Source organism: Schistocerca serialis, chromosome 4, assembly GCF_023864345.2.
Source record: "Schistocerca serialis cubense isolate TAMUIC-IGC-003099 chromosome 4, iqSchSeri2.2, whole genome shotgun sequence".
NCBI classification, from domain to species: Eukaryota; Metazoa; Arthropoda; class Insecta; order Orthoptera; family Acrididae; genus Schistocerca; species Schistocerca serialis.
The window spans coordinates 356,762,219-356,782,285 of record NC_064641.1 but is presented as its reverse complement, the minus strand read 5'-3'; the positions used below and the strand labels follow the sequence as shown (position 1 = coordinate 356,782,285).

The 20,067-nt window shown below is 45.3% G+C and overlaps 1 protein-coding gene across 1 annotated transcript in view; it reads right to left on the bottom strand.

Moving 5' to 3' along the window:
- LOC126474457 (uncharacterized) overlaps nucleotides 1-20,067 on the bottom strand; it is a 124,151-nt gene that overhangs the window by 49,714 nt on the left and 54,370 nt on the right. Inside the window, exons 7-8 of the mRNA XM_050101930.1 lie at nucleotides 17,343-17,536; nucleotides 142-343 (exon numbers count right to left, since the gene is read on the bottom strand). Of these exons, the coding sequence (XP_049957887.1) occupies nucleotides 142-343; nucleotides 17,343-17,536 (396 nt within the window). The remainder of the gene's footprint in view (nucleotides 1-141; nucleotides 344-17,342; nucleotides 17,537-20,067) is intronic.

Below are 20,067 nucleotides of genomic sequence, written 5' to 3'. Positions count from 1 at the left end.
AAGAAGAAATGCAGTTACATGGCTTGTAGATATAAAAATTTTCATAGTTTGCTGACACTTGCGTTCTGAGAGATAGGTTTGATTCGCAGCACATTTAGCGCTTCCACAAACGTTAAGGAGTAAGTTATCGAGTAGGCATACCTGCATGTTGAGGAAGATGGCGGCGAGCTGGTCTGGTGTGAGTAGCCCGGCGACGAGCATTGGTCGGTAGAACTCGTCGAGAGCGATCTTCAGGTCGCGTGCGTACTTCTCCTCCGTGTCCACGATCTCGGCCAGCAGTTCTTTGCGCTCGGCCCGACGCTTGGCGCATTTGCGGCACACCATCGGCGCGAACATAACGCCACTGTAACAGAACGGAAAACAACACCATCAGTTTACCGGATGCTTCTACTTCGCTTGTAAGGCTTAAGAACTCTCAGCCATTCGTGACGGAATAAACAGTGTGGATTTTCTGTCCGATACCTTGGACACGAGAATTCGATGAGTCGTTCAAGCTCTAGGCTGCGTCATTCACTGATCGGTTTCGTACTGTTCTCAATTTTAGTAATTTGTCATTCTTAGTATTTTTCCGATGTGACGTAACTGCAGTCATTGCACCGCTAAACAGTGTGTATGTCAATTGTTTAGTAACTTTTACGGTCTTTGGTGGTGTCACCTTATGTAAAGCTACGGGGGGATCCGCTACCCAACTTCGCTACTGCGATCTACCTTGATACCAGGATCAAGAGAAACTACTAATAGGGGACAGATCCTCCATTTGGAGGGTTCTCAGTGTGTTTCAAATAGATCGTGTGCTACACCATTGATGACCTCCAGCCGTCTAGAACGAAATTAGAATTATATTAATACCTTCAGCTGCTAACGGGCGTTGATATATATCAACGGGTACGGGTGAAAATGTGTGCCCCGATCGGGACTCGAACCCGGGATCTCGTGCTTACATGGCAGACGCTCTATCCATCTGAGCCACCGAGGACACAGAGGATAGCGCGACTGCAGAGACTACCACGCGCACGCCTCCCGCGAGACTCACATTCTCACCTTGTGTGTCCACACACTATATTCGTAGTGTCCCACCCCAACACACTCAGTACTCGTGGAAGACATTCTTACCAAGTCCCGTAAGAGTTCGGGGAATATGTGTGCATCCGCACAGAAGAAGAAGGTAATGGCCGGTGTTGCCAGAACTATATACTTATATGGAAATTGTGTCTGTTCTTTCGGACATGTCTTCCACGAGTAATGAGTTTGTTGGGTAGGGACACCACGAATGTAGTGTGTGGACATACAAGGTGAGAATGTCGGTCTCGCGGGTGGTGTGCGCGACATAGTCCCTGCAGTCGCGCTATCCTCTGTGCCCTCGGTGACTCAGATGGATAGAGCGTCTGCCATGTAAGCAGGAGATCCCGCTTCGAGTTCCGGTCGGGGCACACATTTTCACCTGTCCCCGTTGATATATATATCAACGCTCGTTAGCAGCTGAAGGTATTAATATAATTCTAATTTCGTTCACAAGATAAATATTCTAAATAGAGATAGCTAAGCAATTTCCTCATTTGCGGCAGTTCCTACTGGAATCTACGTTCCCTGGATAAATAACGATTCCATAGCCTGTGCTTACAATCCACTCTAAGGAGAAGAGAAGAAAAGGATGATGCACGACGAGGAAATTATCCGAATGGACAGAAACCGGTAGCTGTGACGTACATGTACTGACAAACACATGATTACAATTTAAGAAAAATTGGATGACTTATTCAAGAGAAAGAGCTTCAAAAACTGAGCAAGTCAATAACGAGTTGGTCAATCTCTGGCCCTTATGCAAGCAATTATTCGGCTTGGGACTCATTGATACAGTAGTTGGATATCCCCTTGAGGGATATCGTGCCAAATTCTGTTCAGTTGATGCGTGACATCGTCAAAATCCCGGTCTAGCTGGAGGGCTCTGCCCATAATGTTCCAAACTTTCTCAATTGGGGAGTGATCCGAAGACCTTGCTGCCCAATATAGCACGAAGACAAGCAGTTAAAAGCCTCGCCGTGTTTGGGCGGGCTTTATCTTGCTGAAATGAAAGCCCTGGATGGCTTCCCATGAAGGGCAACGAAACTAGGTGTAGAGAATCTTCGTCGTACCGGTGTGATATAAGGTCGCCGCGGATGAGAACCTAAGGGGTTCAAAATGGTTCAAATGGCTCTGAGCACTATGGGACTTAACTTCTGAGGTCATCAGTCCCCTAGAACTCAGAAATACTTAAACCTAACTAACCCAAGGACATCACACACATACCTGCCCGAAGCAGGATTCAAACCTGCGACCGTAGCGGTCGCGCGGTTCCAGACTGAAGCGCCTAGAACCGCTCGGCCACACCAGCCGGCGAACCTATGGGGCGCACTGTGAAAAGAAATGGCACCCCAGACCATTGCTCCTGGTTGTCGGGTGGTATGGCGGGCGCCAATCAGGTAGGTATCTCAACGCTGTCCAGGGCTTCTCCGGGCACATCTTCGGTCTGGAATCACTTTGACTGGAACAGAACTGCCTTCAGTGGTGAGTACCGCTGTAAACGGGGACCCGATGACAGCGAAGATGTTCCATTATGTTACATTTCAGCAAGATAATGCCCGTCCGCACACAAAGAGAATTTCTACTGCTCGTCTTCGTACTTGCCGAACCCCGTCTTGGCTAGTGAGTCGCCGCATCTCTCCCCAATTGAGAACGTTTGGAGCATTGTGGGCACGGCTCTTCAACCAATTCGGGGTTTTGACGATCTAAGGCGACCAATTGGATAGAATCTGGCACAATATCCCTCAGGAGGATATCCGATAATTGTATCAGTCAATGTAAAGCCGAGTAACTGCTTACATAAGGACCAACGCAATACTGACTTGCTCAGTTTGCGAAGCTCTTTCTCTTGAATAAATCATCCAATTTTTCTGAAATTATAACCATTTATGTGTCTATACATGTAAATTACATCTACCGGTTTCCGTTCCATTCGAATAACTCCTTCGTGATGCGTCTTTCTTTTTGTCTTGAGTGTATTCATTAGAACGCTACGCAAAGAAGGTAGGTAGGATTCCACGAACGTTCCAGTTGGCTGACGGTGAAAACTGACGGAATGCACGTTCGCTGCGACTGTTACTTTTTTTCTGTCTGCTGGCAATCCACCGCGAAGAGACGAGAGAAGCGGCGCGCGGGCAGCGAAGCGCGGACCCGGCAAGGGGAGGTCGGTCCGCGGGAAATGAGGTGGGCGCGCTAGCTAGCTACTGTCTAGGGCCGGCGCAGCCTCTCCCGCGAGATCGCCTTTGCTAGTGGACTGTGCTGCCGCTGCCAGACGGACGGGCGCAGACTCGCGCAACAGGTTGTAAGCCGACGCTGACAGCCTGGGCTATCGGAAACCAATCAATCGAGGCCGTTTACGGCTGCGTTTCCAGTTACTGGCGCACCAGCGCGCCGCCTTGAATACACCGACAGCTGCTCTCAACAATACCAAAACTCCAATGTAAAGCGTACAATGGAGTGCCGGAATCACCTATCTTCAACGTATGGGATCAGTGACGCTATTTACGTAGCTCGCATACTCGCTAAGAAACGCTCTCAGAAGTCACAATCTTTATTCCTTGTCGCCCTGAAAATCATAACACTCAGCAACACTTTTATTACTAATACGTCGCCTTCAGTCCGAATACTTTACTTCTCTGTTTCTGTCTAACGTTTGGATGTCAAACTTTTAGCTTTCCTGAGCAACACAGGAAGAAGACAAGTAAAGATGGGAGGGAGGGAGCGAGGGAGGGAGGGAGGGAGAGGGGGAGGGAGAGGGATAGGGAGAGAGAGAGAGAGAGAGAGAGAGAGAGAGAGAGAGAGAGAGAGCTTAAATTTCATTTCATATATTTCAAGAACAACTAACACCGTTAACAAATTACGTCATTAAAATAGCGCCGGTTGGTATTTTCTGCGACCTACCTAACACATCTGTCTGTGTGAACACAGTGTTCTCCTAGATAAATTGAAGTTTTATGGCATTGATGGCATAGGCAACCAATGGATAATGTCATATCTAACCAAAAGAATGGAGAAAGTTGTACTTAGTAATTCAACCAATGTAGTCAGTCCGTGGACATTACTCTGACTGGAGAGAAATCACCTATGGTGTTCCCCAAGGCTTGCTCTTAGGTCCACACTTGTTCTTCATATATGTAAATTATCTGCCGTCTAATATACAACAAGCAGAATTACTTCTGCAGCCAATCGAAGCATATCTACAGAAACATGGAATGGTAATCAATGTTCCTAGAAGTATCACTGACTGGTTTTCTGTGAATGGTCTCATCTTCAATTGTAAAAAGACACAAGATACTCATTTTGGCACATCTAGAGGTACTACACCCATGAGTAGTGTAATACTTGGTGAGGAAATAATGGATAGGGTGGAAACTTCAAAATTCTTGGGCGTGCACATTGATAAGAATTTAAATTGGAAAAAGCACATTTAGGAACTATTAAAACAACTTAGTTCAGTCACATTTACACTCACAATCATTCAAAATCTTGTGGAGAGACAAAGAAGTAAGTTGACATATTTTTCATATTTTCATTCAATACATTCATATGGATCTCTGGTGACTCATATTTGAGAAAGAAATTATTCATTGCTCAAAAACGTGCTGCAAGGATAATATGTAGTGCTCACACGTAATCATCTTCTAGACATCTATTTAAGTAGTTAGGCATTTTGACTACTCCTTCACAGTGCATTTATTCCCTCGTGAAGTTCGTTGTAAATTAGTCACTGCAGTTCAAAAAGAACAATGGTGTGCTTAATTAGAATACCAAGGAAAATGACATTCATTACTCCACCTTAAGGTTGTCTTTAGCACAAAAACACGTGCGCAGTGCTGAAACTAAAGTTTTTGATAACGTGCCCAGTGATACAAAATGTCTGACACACAGCACAGTAAAATCTGAAAACAAACTGAAAAAGTTTCATCTTGACAACTCCTTGACGTAGAAGAATTTCTATTATTGTGATGTATAAAAGGTGGTGGGTGGGAATTACTAGCTCATATCTGCATATTAAAAAAAATTATAAATGTTCAGCGTGTAGCCATATTTACAAATTAATATGCGATGTAAATGTAAAATAACTTGTTCTACATCGTTACGATGTTTTGTGCAAATAATTCATGAAACCAACTATCTGTCTTTAATATTGGATCATAAAAATACAGCAAGAACTTTGCCCTGAACTCGAGATATACTTGATAGAAAAAATGCAGCGGAAACCGCAGTAGCAAGACAAAGGGAACCGATGACCACCGGTATCATGGGAATCCGACAATCTATTTTCTAGCCAGCTGAACGAACGGTTTCTGCAAGTCACTGGACAGTCCACTGCTTTACTGGAAAAAATTCCTCGTCGTGATACTTTCTCTGTTTAGGAGGAATGTGAATTTCATTTTCCATAAAACCGTTTGGTTCACCCTCTCTTCTACAGAAGGTCGTGCATTGTTAGCGAATGCCTAAGAGGCTTACATGTTACAGTTATCTGACCTAATGCAAAAATTTGTATTTCTGCGAGGCTCAAATTTTCCCCGACATGAATGGACAACGAAACAAACCGGCCATGGTGCTGCTGAAGACGTTGTTTCGTCATCTATCGGTCTGAAGCTGTTTGGAGAAATCGTGGGAAACCTAAATTAGTATGGCCAGATTGCGACGATGTCATGTAGAACACTCCAGCAGTCGTCACTGGCACGGTAGGGGTGCTGTGAGTGAATAAAGTCAGTGTAACGATCTGCCAGCCTAATCAGAAACAGGCAGTTTATTTTGTTTCAATTAAGAAAGCGTACCGTCGGTAACAATATCCGCGGGGATGCGGTACAAACTCTGATGTAAAGGGTATCCAAAGGTAATGTATACCCTCTTTGAAACTGAATACCTCTTCACTGAAAACAGAAATAAGTGAGAAGATTTTAGTGTCGTGTACACGCATGTGTAATTTACGGTGGTGTATATTCAAAATACACAATTTCCACCGCAACGCATCGTCGACAACGATTAAGAACAATTGCATTGTGTCTAGTGGAACAGCATCACAGACTTGATCATTTTGCTGTCTTAGATCGTCCATTGCTTGTAAGACAGCGATCTCTATTATGCATTATAAATTTTAATGGCCTTGAGCGCAGTAAAGGGTCATTCTGTGAGGGCTACAAATGATCATGGATGACGAAGACGGGTAAAATGTATCAATTTGAGGTAAAGGACCCAGGTCCGGAAACGACTGAGTCGAAAGTTGTAAGTGGAAATCGTTTTGATACCTCTGACAGTGAACTTCTTCTACTGCAAGATCTTTTCTTTCCGTATTTTGAGGAGGAAACAGTATGGACCAGACAAAAAAAGTCCAGTGAATGAGGAGGGCTGTAGTTGTGCATATCTCAAGAATTACGAGCATTTGTTATCTTTGCTACTGCGAAATATATCTCTTATACTGAAGAGGTGAACTTATGTTTAACTGCACAGAAGACTTAAAATATTTAATAATTGAAAGAAGAAAGAAAGATTAAAGCTTAACAGCTCCTTGTCGACGAGTTCATCGAAGAAAGCGCACGAGCTCGGACTGAAAAATGAACGGAAAATAATTTGCCCAGATACTTTTCAACGCAATAATTTTTTCAGTTCAATAAATAACTATAAGAAAGAGAAGATCTCTGACTTGTGGGATTCGTTATCTTTTAGAAGACTGCGCGAGAGCATTATAATGTATGACGAATCACTCTACTCAATTTGAGGATTAGTAGACTTTCAATCTAACAAACCGACGTGCCACATCTGCATACAATGGACGACGATCCGACAGCCCGTAATATGAACACTCAAGGCTTAAAGTAAATGCCACAAAACTCTCGAGGGGGCACTAGTCTAGACCTGGTGCCTTATAACCAGTTATCTCGTAAACAACACTCATACTAGCCACGAGTATTTTTACATATATAGAGTGGTCCCTTCAGGTCATCGTAATAAACAAGAAGAGAATGACTCAATTCTGACAGAAAACAACGTACCTTACATCATTATCTGAACATCCACAAGTGACGATCATATGTATTTAATGGTATCTACAATCCCAAACTAATGGCATTTCTCAGCAATGACACACACGCGCTGCTGCTGCAATTGACACACAAGGCTCAAGGCTGCGTCCGATGTTACTACAATACAATCACAAACGCCCATGTGTGCTGAAACAAAAGTAACGAGAAAAAGCAGCTACCTAATGTGATCAAAAGCATCCGGACACCCCGAGAAACATACGTTTTTCATGTTAGGCGCATTGTGCTGCCACCTACTGCCAGGTACTCCATATAAGCGACCTCAGTAGTCATTTGACATCTTGAGAGAGCAGAATGGGGCGCTTCGCGGAACTCACGGACTTCGAACGATGTCTCAGGTAACTGGGTATCACTTCTGTCATACTTCTGTACGCGATATCTCCACACTGCTAAACATCCCTAGGTCCACTGTTTCCGATGTGATAGTGATGTGGAAACGTGAAGGGACACGTACAGCACAAAAGCGTACAGGCCGACATCGTCTGTTGACTGACAGAGACCGCCGACAGTTGAAGAGGTTTGTAATGTGTAATAGGCAGACATCTATCCAGACCATCACCCAGGAATTCCAAACTGCATAAGGATCCATTGCTAGTACTATGACAGTTAGGCAGGATGTGAGAAAACTTGGATTTCATGGTCGAGTGGCTGCTCATAAGGTACACATCACGCCGGTAAATGACAAACGACGCCTCACTTGTGTATGGAGCGTCAACACTGGGCGACTGAACAATGGAAAAACGTTGTATGGAGTGACGAACCACGGTACACAATGTGGCGATCCGATGGCAGGGTGTGGGTACGCAGAACGCCCGGTGAACGTCATCTGCCAGCGTGTGTAGTGACAACGGTAAAATTCGGAGGCGGTGGTGTTAGGGTGTGGTCGTGTTTTTCATGGAGGGGGCTTGCGCCTCTTGTTGTTTTGCGTGGCACTATCACAATACAGGCCCACATTGATGTTTTAAGCACCTTCTTGCTTCCCACTGTTGAAGAGAAATTCGGGGATGGCCAATGCATCTTTCAACACGATCGATCACCTCTTCAAATGCATGGCCTGTGACGGAGTGGTTACAGGACAATAACATCCCTGTAATGGACTGGACTGCACAAAGTCTGACCTGAATCCTATAGAACATCTTTGGGATGTTTTGGGACACCGGCTTCGTGCCAGGCCTCACCGACCGACATCGATACTTCTCCCCTGTGCAGCACTCCGTAAAGAATGGGCTGCCATTCCCCAAGAAACCTTCCAGCACCTGATTGAACTTATGCCTGCGACTGTGGAAGCTGTCATGAAGGTTAAGGGTGGGCCAAAACCATACTGAATTCCAACATTACCGATTGAGGGCGCCACGAATTTGTAAGTCATTTTCGGCTAGGTGTCCGCATACTTTTGATCACGTAGTGTATCTAGCTATCTAAGAGCTTGATTGGCCAGCTATGATACAACTGAATCGCGATCTCTCAGACTTCTATCCACACGCATCAAAACAAGTTACCAGAACTCCAGAAGATAGACGTTGACTGTGGGTATTGTATCACAGACACATTACCTTTGACTGTTCAGAGATGTCACTATAGCCGCCCAAAGATGTAAACAACCAAATGTATTAGACGTACGGGGTCCGACAGCCGATCACTTCCAGTCATTCCACCAGGAAAGAGGTACACGGCTCGTGTTGTCTTCAGTTCAGCCATGCCTAGACTGTCAATACCGCGGTTTAATCGCTGGGGTCATCGGTCCCTAGACTTACATACTACTTAAACTAACTTAACCTAACTTATGCTAAGAACAACACACACTCACTCACTCACACACACACACACACACACACACACACACACATGGCTGAGGGAGGACTCGAACCTCCGGCGGGAGCGGCCGCGCAGTCCGTAACAAGGCACCTCCTACCGCACAGCAACTCCGCGCAGCTCTCAACATGGGAAGTGTCCAGGCGTCTCGGAGTGAACCAAAGCGATGTTCTTCGGACATGGAGGAGATACAGAGAGACTGGAACTGTCGATGACAGGCCGCCGAAGGGCTACTGTTGCAGTGGATGACCGCTACCTACAGATTATGGCTCAGAGGAACAGAGACAGCACCGCCAGAATGTTGAATAATGATTATCGTGCAGCCACAGGATGTCGTGTTACGACTCAAACTGAGCACAATAGGCTGCATGGTGCGCAAATTCATTCCCGTCGTCCATGGCGAGGTCCGTCTTTGCAACCACGACACCATGCAGCGCGGTATAGATGGGCCCAACAACATGCCGAATGGACAACTCAGGATTGGCATCACGTTCTCTTCACCGATGAGTGTCGCATATGCCTTCACCCAAACAATCGCCGGAGACATGTTTGGAGGCAACCCCGTCAGGCTGAACGCCTTAGACACATTGTGAAGTGATTACAGCAAGGTGGAGGTCCCCTAATGTTTCGGGGTGGCATTGTGTGAGGGGATGTACGCCGCTGGAGGTCATGGAAGGTGCAGTAACGACTATACGATACGTGAATGCCATACTCCGACCAATAGTGCATCCATATCGGCAGCATACTGGCGAGGCATTCGTCTTCGTGGACGACAGTTCACGCCCCAATCGTGCACATCTTGAGAATGGCTTCTTTCAGGATAACGACATAGCTCGCCTCGAGTGGCAAGCATGTTCTCCAGACATGAACCCTTTCGAAAATGCCTGGAATTGATTGAAATGGCTGTTTATGAACGACGTGGCACACGAACCACTCTGAGGGATCGACGCCGAAACGCCGTTGAGGAGTGGGACAATCTGGGCCAACAGTGTCTTGATGAACTTGTGGATAGTATACCACGACGAATTCAGGTACGCATCAATCCAAGAGGATGTGCTACTGGGTATTAGAGGTACTGGTGTGTACAGTAATCTGGACCACCACTTCTGAAGGTCTCTCTGTATGGTACAACATGCAATGTGTGGTTTCCATGAGCAGTAAGAAGGGCGGAAATGTTGATATGTATTCTAATTTTCTGTACAGGTTCCGGAACTCTCGGAACTGAGGTGATTGAAAACTTTTTTTTGATGTGTGTACTTGGTTCTCTGCATCTACATCTACATACAGACTCCGCAAGCCACCATATGTGCCTGGCAGAGGATATTTTGTATCACTACTGGCCATCTCCTTTCCTGTTCCACTTGCAAATGGATCGAGGGAAAACCTACTGTTTACAAGCCTTTGTACGAGCCCTAGCTTCCCTTCATCTTACCTTTGTTTTTGTGCTCCCTACTGAAAATGCGTCTTGGCGGCCTCAAGTGCCGGTTCTCTAAATTTCCTCAATAGCGCCCCGCACAGAGAATGTCATATGTTCTCCAGGGATTCCCATTTGAGTCCACGAAGCATCTCCGAAATACTAGCGTGTTGATAGAACCTACCGGTAACAAATCTAGCAGCATGCCTCTGCACTGCTTCGAGGTCTTCCTTTTATCGGACCTCGTGTGGATCTCAAACACTCAAGCAGTAATCAAGAATCGGTCACACCAATGTTCTACTCCTCACCAAAATGCCATTGTTCACCCAAGAAACCTCTATCATAAATGTAAATAACAGCTGCTGATTCTGCGTGGTGTCTGTTCAAAAGACCAGACACCACACATTCATATAAACCTCCCTCAGGCACCACTGAAGTCATTTAAACTACTGAACATCAAAATTACTTAAATTCTTAATTTTTTACCTTTTGTACACATGTGATACATCAGATCAGACAGAAATTTTCCGAGAAATATTATGCTATTATTAGTTTTAACTGTCGTAGCTTATTTATAAACAATAATTTCTATGGTTTTCCTCCGTTTTCGGACTTACAAGTGTAAATATTAACAAACAATTAAAATTATACATTAAATACTTTTTATCTATCTATAGTTCACAGTACTGCCGCTACTTCTAATGTTTCTCTATTTATTTAGTAAGAAAATCTGTTTTTAATTTGAAATCCACTTGTCGACCTCTCATTTAATTATGTGAATAACTTAAGTAAATCTGTGGTGTCACCGCCAGACACCACACTTGCTAGGTGGTAGCTTAAATCGGCCGCGGTCCATTTAGTACATGTCGGACCCGCGTGTCGCCACTGTGTGATCGCAGACCTAGCGCCACCACCAGGCAGGTCTCGATATACGTTAGAGCACTCGCCCCAGTTGTACGGACGACATTGCTAGCGACCATACGGACGAAGCCTTCCTCTCATTTGCCGAGAGACAGTTAGAATAGCCTTCTGCTAAGTCCATGGCTACGACCTAGCAAGACGCCATTAGCCTTACCTACTTTGAGAGTTATAGTATAAATGTCTCAAGAAGAACGCTGTATTCATCAAAGAATAAAAGATAATTATTTGAGGAGCTGCATACTTTTCTTATGAGAATTCACTACTTATCCTGTTCCAGAATTCACGCCCGTCAGCGTTAGATAGCGTGCCTATCGGCCCCCTCAGAACAACACTGTGTCGGCACTTCTGTCGACACATCAAAATCTACTATCACAGTCCGACACAGTTCTACGAGACGTATACATAGACCGCCTCATTTGTTGTAAAGGCATAATGCATTGCCGAGATATTCAGTTTTACAATTCAGGAATTATTTATAACATTTAACTTACAATAACTTATAGATTAATGCGGATACCGAAGGCACGTCTTTACACACGTATTCGTCCATCCTTTCCGCTTCAAATAAGCCTACTGCCTCTTCAGTGACGCATGAGGTTCAATATTTATTAATTTTGGGGTAAGCTTTAATTTTGCACTGGACACCAAAAGCGCCCATGAGAAAGGAGCAGCCATTGTGCTGCCCAATGGACGGGTTTTCCCGGTCACACGGTCACTTTAGCGGCCGGTGGAACTACGGATAAAACCCTATTTGTGCAGCATAGCCTAAAACTGGCCCTCCACGTGCTCCTGTCAAGCTGATTTTAGCTGTCGACACGAATATGATTCGATCAGACACGCGACCGACTGTGAGTTCGCGGTCGCGTGTTCGTGACTGAATAAAGTGTCTCTTCCATTTATAATAGGCTGTCGTGTTACCGCTATGGCTGTTCTAAGAAAATATCGATATATCGATATTTTTAAAAAACATTATCGGTATATATCAACTATTTATTTTTCACCGGTATGTTGATATAATGATACTGAAATGGCAATATCGTGTGCTGTTACTTTTATTTTATATTACATTTTTTTCGCAATTTTTCGTAAATATTTGCGGTTGTTCTTTTGAAATTCTTTGGGGGAACGGCCCTGCCGCAGTGGATACACCGATTCCCGTGAGATCACCGAAGTTTAGCGCTGTCGGGCGTGGTCGGCACTTGAATGGGTGACCATCCAGGCCGCCATGCGCTGTTGCCATTTTTCGGGGTGCACTCATCCTCGCGAGCCAATTGAGGAGCTACTCGACCGAATAGTAGCGGCTTCGGTCTAGAATACCATCATAACGACCGGGAGAGCGGTGTGCTGACCCCACGCCCCTCCTATCCGCATCCTCCACTGGGGATGACACGGCGGTCGGATGGTCCCGGTAAGCCACTCGTGGCCTGGAGACGCAGTGCTTTTTTGAAATTGTAGTAGAACATAATTTTACTTTCACTATGTGAAGGAACCTTACTACTTTTTTAGAATTCCTCACGTCTAGTCTTTCTCTTTGTGACTGTGTGAAGCAAGTATAAAAGGCACAAGGAAGTAGTCCGATTGCACAGGAAAGAGGGCGGGGGGGGGGGGGTGCCGGTGTGAATGGAATAACAACATATCCGATGTGAAGAAATAGCACGTTAGTTGCGTTAAAAAACAGTTTTAACGCAACTGCTGTGCTATTTCTTCACATTGACATTCTTCAAAAACGGTTGCTGAAACTGATGAACAAAAATCTAAATGACAAGATTGGTCTTTGCTGTGGGCAGAGCCGTCTGAGAGAAATTCGACGCAATCGGCGCTCGGCGTTACCAATAGGAACTGCAACTTTCAACTTCACGACGCAATTTTGGCACTACGGCTACTAATTCCCTGGCGTTTGTAGAAGTGAAAAAATAGGGAAGTCGACTTGAAGTGTTCCATAAAAATCCGATATATGACGAAACCGAACGACGGACCCATCGGACACCTTTTATTGTGCCACTTACATCAAGTTACCACTGTTAGCAAAGCGGGTACCGCCAAGCATGAATGTGCATCGTTTTGCTTTCAGTTCTTGCTCTGAATGGGATGAGAAGGCTGCTAGCTTGTTGATGTACAGAATATCTAATAATGAATATACAGATTAATGAAGTATTGTGCATATTAAACATCTGGAACCACTGAAAAGAAAAGTTTTCTAACAAGTTCTTTCCTCGGTGGAGAGTCAAATTGTGGGCCCGACAACAATGCTTGTGATAGGACGTCAAATTTTAGTCGAAGGAACCACTTTCCAAACCATGCTAAGAGCCTAGTCTGAGACTGAAAACGGCGTAGAGGTTTTTATTGTTAATATCGATGCATAATCGTTAATACGGAATGAATTGGGAATATCCCAAATGTGTACCACACTAAACGCGTTTTACCATTTTTTTATTGTGGTACCAGTAGGATTTTTATAGCTTATTACCTCTTTGTATCTTGTGTTACGTTTTCGTCTTGTTTGCTCGTTTCGGTATAGTGTGGACGTAAAATTTGTTTAATGGTGGAATCTGTCCTTTGCTAAGTAACTTCGTATTTACGAACTTAACGACTTCAATTAATGTATACGCTGCATTGTCAAAACAAACTGTAGAATCCTATAGTCAGAGTTGAGTTGGCTGTATGGGTACGTACCGGAAGCCAATAAAAACTGCGTAGATGTCACGTGGTTTAATACTTGAAATTTGTGAGAATTTTTATTGCAGTTTGCAAGCCGGAATATTTTTGTACTTTATTAAAAGTTGTCAAGTGTTCGGATTGTGGAAGTATGTGTTTCATCATTCTCGGAGCGCCTGACGTAGAAGGTTGTCCCAGTCTGATACGAAAATGCCGACATCTAGGTTAGAAGCTCGTGTTAGCACGCCACTCTTTCGGCACGAGCGGACAACATATAATCCGATGAGTAACTGGCATTCTGCCGGCTCAGTTGTTTATTTTTCTGATGCGTGCTTTACTCGCACGAGCGTGTTACTTTCTCGATGTATTTACTATTGTTGTTTGTTCATCAGCTGGAGCCGGGACGCATTTACTCCAGAGCGCTACCACATCAGATTCGCCAGCTCCGCCATTGTCCAGGAATTAATCCCGCCACATAAAATAGATTGCAATCTGCGTAATTGCTACACTGCGTCGTACCTAACCACTCTCGCAGTCGTCGCTAAGTCTGCCCCCTTCCTTACCGTCTAAGTGAGCTTGCTACCCGTTGCTGATGCAATCAAAAATAGCTGGCCAAGATACGCCGTTGTGTTTGACCACAAACGGCACCTGTGCAATCTCCACAATACTTCACACGTGTCAGTCGCGGTCAGAACAGTGTTCTGTGTAATTGTGAGTGCCTTATGTCGGAGATAAGGGAATTCGAACGGGGCAAACTGTTGGTGCTCGTACGGTGCTGCTTCCGTAACCAGGGTAGTCGAAGTGTTTGGTATTTCAAGAGACACCGTAGCGAAGATTTGTACTGCATACAGGGAAAGTGAGAAAACATCATCCGCTAAGTAAGATCGCGGACGAAAGTGTGTGTTAACTGATCGTGACGCACGGTCACTGAAGAGGAGCCATGTGGCCCGTCAACAAACATCGGCCATGATGCACTGAATTAATCACGCCCCGAAAATTTCAAAGTCGATTTTCTCGAGAATTTTTAAAATTGCATCGAAGTGCTTTGGTTGATCGATATTTGAGTCCTGAACTTCAAATACTATAATTTAAAAAATTAAAAAAAAACCGTTTGCTATGCGGTCTCTTTGTTAGACTGTTCTTAGACAGCGGGTGAAAAGTAGGAATCAGCACTCCCGTAATGGGCCTACCTAAAGAAACTTGTGGACACACTTATTCGTCGAATTGACGCTAGACGTGGCTTTACATGGTACTAACGTGATGTCTCTATAGCTATATCTGTACTCTTAAAGCCACATTACCGTGTTTGGCGGAGGGTACGTCTGGCAGGACTGTTTTTACGAAAGTCGTATGGGAAGAATGATTATCGAAAAAACTCATTATGACATGTATTTCCTGTTATTTTATATTTATTGACTATTACGCGAGATGTAAGTGGGAGTATGTTATGTGTTCCCAGAATTTTCTTGGCACGCACGCTCTCCAAATTTCAGCCGAAAACTTTGTGGTTTACGAGACCCTTGTAACGTAAGCCACTCGTGTTCGTTGAGGATTAGCGTTAAAATTCCTGCACTGAATTAAGGATCCCGTGACGAAATGTGCTGCTATTCACTGTATCTTATCTGTCTCTTCTATTAATCCTACTTAGAGCCGGCCGAAGTGGCCGTGCGGTTAAAGGCGCTGCAGTCTGGAACCGCAAGACCGCTACGGTCGCAGGTTCGAATCCTGCCTCGGGCATGGATGTTTGTGGTGTCCTTAGGTTAGTTAGGTTTAACTAGTTCTAAGTTCTAGGGGACTAATGACCTCAGCAGTTGAGTCCCATAGTGCTCAGAGCCATTTTTTAATCCTACTTAGTAAGGGTCCCAGAGGACTGCTCACCAACACTCAAGAACTAGTTGAACGGGTGTTTTGTTAAGTCACTTCTTCCCTGGACGAACTACATTTCCTTAAGATTCTCCGAATCAATATCAGCACGGTACCTGCTCTTTCTTCCATTTGTTTTGTGTGGACATTACGCTTTAGGTCGCTACAGGTGGTTACAACTAGGAATTTCACAGTCGTTACTTTAACTATTGATTTGTCGCCTATGGTGTAATCGAATGGTGGTGGATCTCTTCGCCTGTTTGTGCGTAATACGTTATATTTATTTATGTTCAGGGTCAGCTGCCAGTCTATGCATCAATCGTTGATCCTCTACAGGACTTACTGCATTTCGCTACATTCTGCTACTGCAGTTTCCCTTATAGATAATGGTGTCGTGGTAGGTTACAAAGCAGAGTGGATGTGTGTGTATGTGGACGTCTAGGATTTCCTCCCAAACCCCTCGATCAATTTCAACCAAATGAAGCACAGACACAGCAGGGCTCACAAGAATCATCACTGTGGGATTTATAATACCCTAGCTCCAAGAGGAGCGTAGATATGGACACAAAACGTGTTTTTTTTTTCAAAAGACTGGCATAAATACTACCATGCATGACAGGTATATTGTGGAGGAACAATATCGGTCTGCCAAATCAACATACTTTGCAGGATGGTCAGCATGTCAAAGGCAAAGGATATTTTTCTGGGCCTCACATGTTGGCTGCCCTGCATGATAGGTGTGTTATTGGTGTAGTTTGTCTCTGTTTCGTCTACCTGCTTTGTGAGGCAGCCTGTACATCAGGGGCAAATAGATCGCTTTTAAGCCCATGATGTGTACCCTGTCCTGCATTAGAGGTGTGTGGTTGGAGTAGTATCAACCTGCGTTGTTAGACTGTATTGAAGGGGCTACATGTGCCAATGAGCTTGGATTAGGAAAGGTTGAGATGGATAGAGGAGGGGGAAGGACAGAGCAAAGGGAGCAGGAAATGGGCAGATATGGAGAAGGAGGGGCAGATGCAAGAGGCAGGTGAAAGGTATAGTGGGCAGGTCTAAAAGGAAGAGGGGGAAGGGGAAAGACAAAGGGGAGGAGGATATGGTGAGAGGGAGGGGGAAGAAGATATGGTTAGAGAGAGGGAGTGGAGGAGATGGACAAAGAGTGGCGAGAGGAGGAGATGAAGAAACAGAGAGAGAGGGAAGGAGGAGATAGATAGAGGTTGGAGGGTGAAGTGGATAAACATAGGGAGGAAGAGGTGGACACACAGAGAGGTAGGAGATGCATTCAATATATGTGCCGTATACATACAAGGTTGGTAGAAATGGGAGAAAGACGTGGACACAGAGAAGGAGAAGAGGGTGTGTGTTGAATGCATATGTGGTCGAAGTTGCGGTGAAAGAGCTAGTTAATATATAAAATACCTTTGCAATTAAAAATGTCTGTCATTTGGAATCCTCTAGACCCTAGGGAGTCAGGGATGCGCGCATATCGCCATGTGTTTGGAGGCAGGCCAACGCAGCCAACAAGGACGATGATGCCGCCTCTGAAGTTGCGCCGCCGCTGCAGGTCGTACCTGTCGGTGACGTGCGTGTCGACGCGCTGATCGCAGTCTTCGCACTGCAGCTGGTCCTGGTCGCCCGCAGCCGCGCCGCCCCCGCCGCCTCCGCAGCCCGCGCCGCCCGACTGCCACCTGCTGCGGCTGCTCTTGCTCGTCTCGCTGCCGACGCCGGAGTCGTTGCGCTCGATCTCCGCGCAGTTCTTGCGCACCTGTGGACAATGAGCTTAATGGAGAAACTGTAACATGACGCATTAAGAAACACAGGTAGTTGGTTTTCGACAGGGTATCGATGCTGGATCCGCTTCTATTCTTGTTATACGCTAGGTGTGTGTGCTCTTTTTTTTTCTGCATCAAACGTCTAGGAGTGATAGATCACGTCATGGAGAACAATTTTTGTTAGGTACAAAACTTTCACTGACGCATCGTAGTGGCGCTAGGCGTCTTATTATTGGTTACGCCCCTGAGGGGCGCAGCCCCGAATCCTCCCGAAACCAGGTAGGTAAGCAGATGACAGGTCATAAACCTCCCAAATTGCCACATTGTATGTCGCATTATAGACAATAATATAATTATCTCTGCCATGTTCTTTATCTCCATCCCCTACCACTCTCTTGTTTTAAACAAAAAATATTGATTCGCTTATGCACGCTTTGCGCTAACCTTGAGCGGGACTTAGTCGCTGAGGATGTGCCGGCTGGACTTTATCTCAATAAGATAAAAATAAAACTTTTAAACATACAATACACGAGAAAAATTTCTACATCTTCTACTGTAACTTCATATGCTTTCCTTTGGTTGCTTGGAGTATTCATAACGTTTAGAAGTGCTACCTACTTCAAACGTGAGGATTCGGTCCCATTGTTTTTCAGACCCTTGCGGGCTTCGGGGGATTCGTACCATTTTTCTGACCGCGGCAGTATTCAGGGCTGCCCTCCCGCCCTCCCCCCCCCCCCCGCCCCCCTGAGAACCGACTGTGTGTACACGCTCTGAGGCGTGCGTATGCAATGTGTTCAGATGGTTCAAATGGCTCTGAGCACTATGGGACTTAACTTCTGTGGTCATCAGTCCCCTAGAACTTAGAGCTACTTAACCGTAACTAACCTAAGGACATCACACATATCCATGCCCGAGGCAGGATTCGAACCTGCGACCGTAGCGGTCGCGCGGTTCCAGACTGTAGCGCCTAGAACCGCTCGGTCACCCCGACCGGTTGGAAATGGAATATTTGCTGCCTTTAATCAAGTCATCTGCTGCACGTCAAAGGGGTCAGACCGAGAAAAATTAAAGTTCCCGATTCTCTTCTACAACATCTTCCACCACTTAGAAGCGTTATTCTTAAGGTTTTCTTCTTGAGCGAAAATCACTCCATCAATTTACTAGGATAAGTAGTATGCACCAAGCCGCCTCTCAAGTGCATAACGAGTAATAATAGATGGAAATCTAAATTGGATTGAGCACGTAATTGCAATGAGCAAGAAGGAATCAGCATTGGACTATGCCTACAAAAATACTGAAAGCTCTTCTCACCTGATCTGAATAAAAAAAAAGAGAAAAACATGTGCTGATACAAACCCTTATACTCTAAGGTGATAGTGATAGCACGTATACAGATGGTGGTAGTATCGCGTACACAATGTATGAAAGAGCAGCACATTGACGGAGCTTTCATTTGATCTAAGGTGACTGAAGTGAAAACGGTTGCGACGTGATTATGGCAGCACGACGGGAAGTAACAGAATTTGAACGTGGAATGGTTGTTGGACTAGACGTTTGGGACATTCTATTTCCGAAATCGTTAGGGAATTCAATTTTCGAGGTCCACACTGTCAAGAGTATGCCGAGAATACCACATGTCAGGCATTACCTCTCACTGCGGACAACGAGGTGGACCACGACGTTCACTTAGCGACTGAAAGCAGCGCCGTTTCGTGGAGTTGTCAGTGCTAACAGACAAGCAACACAGCGTGAAATAACCGGAGAAATGAATGTGGGACGTACGAAGAACGTATCCATTAGGTCGGTGCGCGAAACCCGTCGTCATTGGGCTATGGCAGCAGACAACCGATGCGAGTGCCTTTGCTAACAGCACGACGTCGCCTGGTGCGCCTCTCTTGGGCTTGTAACCATACCGGTTGGACCCTAGACGACTGGAAAACCGTGGCCTGCTCAGAAGAATTCCGATTCCAGTTGGTAAGGGCTGATGGTAGAGTTCGAGTGTAGCGCAGAGCCCACGAAGCCATGGACCCAGGTTTGTCAACAAAGCACTGTGCAAGCTGATGGTGGCACCATAATTGTTTGGGCTATGTTTAAACGTAATGGTTTGCGTCCTCTCGTCCAACTGAACCGATCATTGGCTGGAAATGGTTATGTCCGGCTACTAGGAGATCATTTTCTGCCACTCGTGGACTTCGTTTTTATGGATGACAATGCACCATGTCACGAGACCACAACTGTTCGCAACTGGTTTGAAAAACATTCTGGATAATTCGAGCGAGTGATTTGGCTACCCAGATCGCCCCTCGTGAATCCCATTTGTAGGACATCATCAGAAGGTCAGTTAGCGCACAAAATTCTGCAACGGCAACACTTCCGTAATTATCGACGGCTATAGAGGCGGCATGGCTCACTACTTCTGCAGGGGACTTCCAGCGGGTTTTGAGTCCATACCACGTCCAGTTGTTGCATTGCGCCAGGCAAAAGGAGGTCCGACAAGTTATTTGGAGGCTTCAGATGGTTCAAA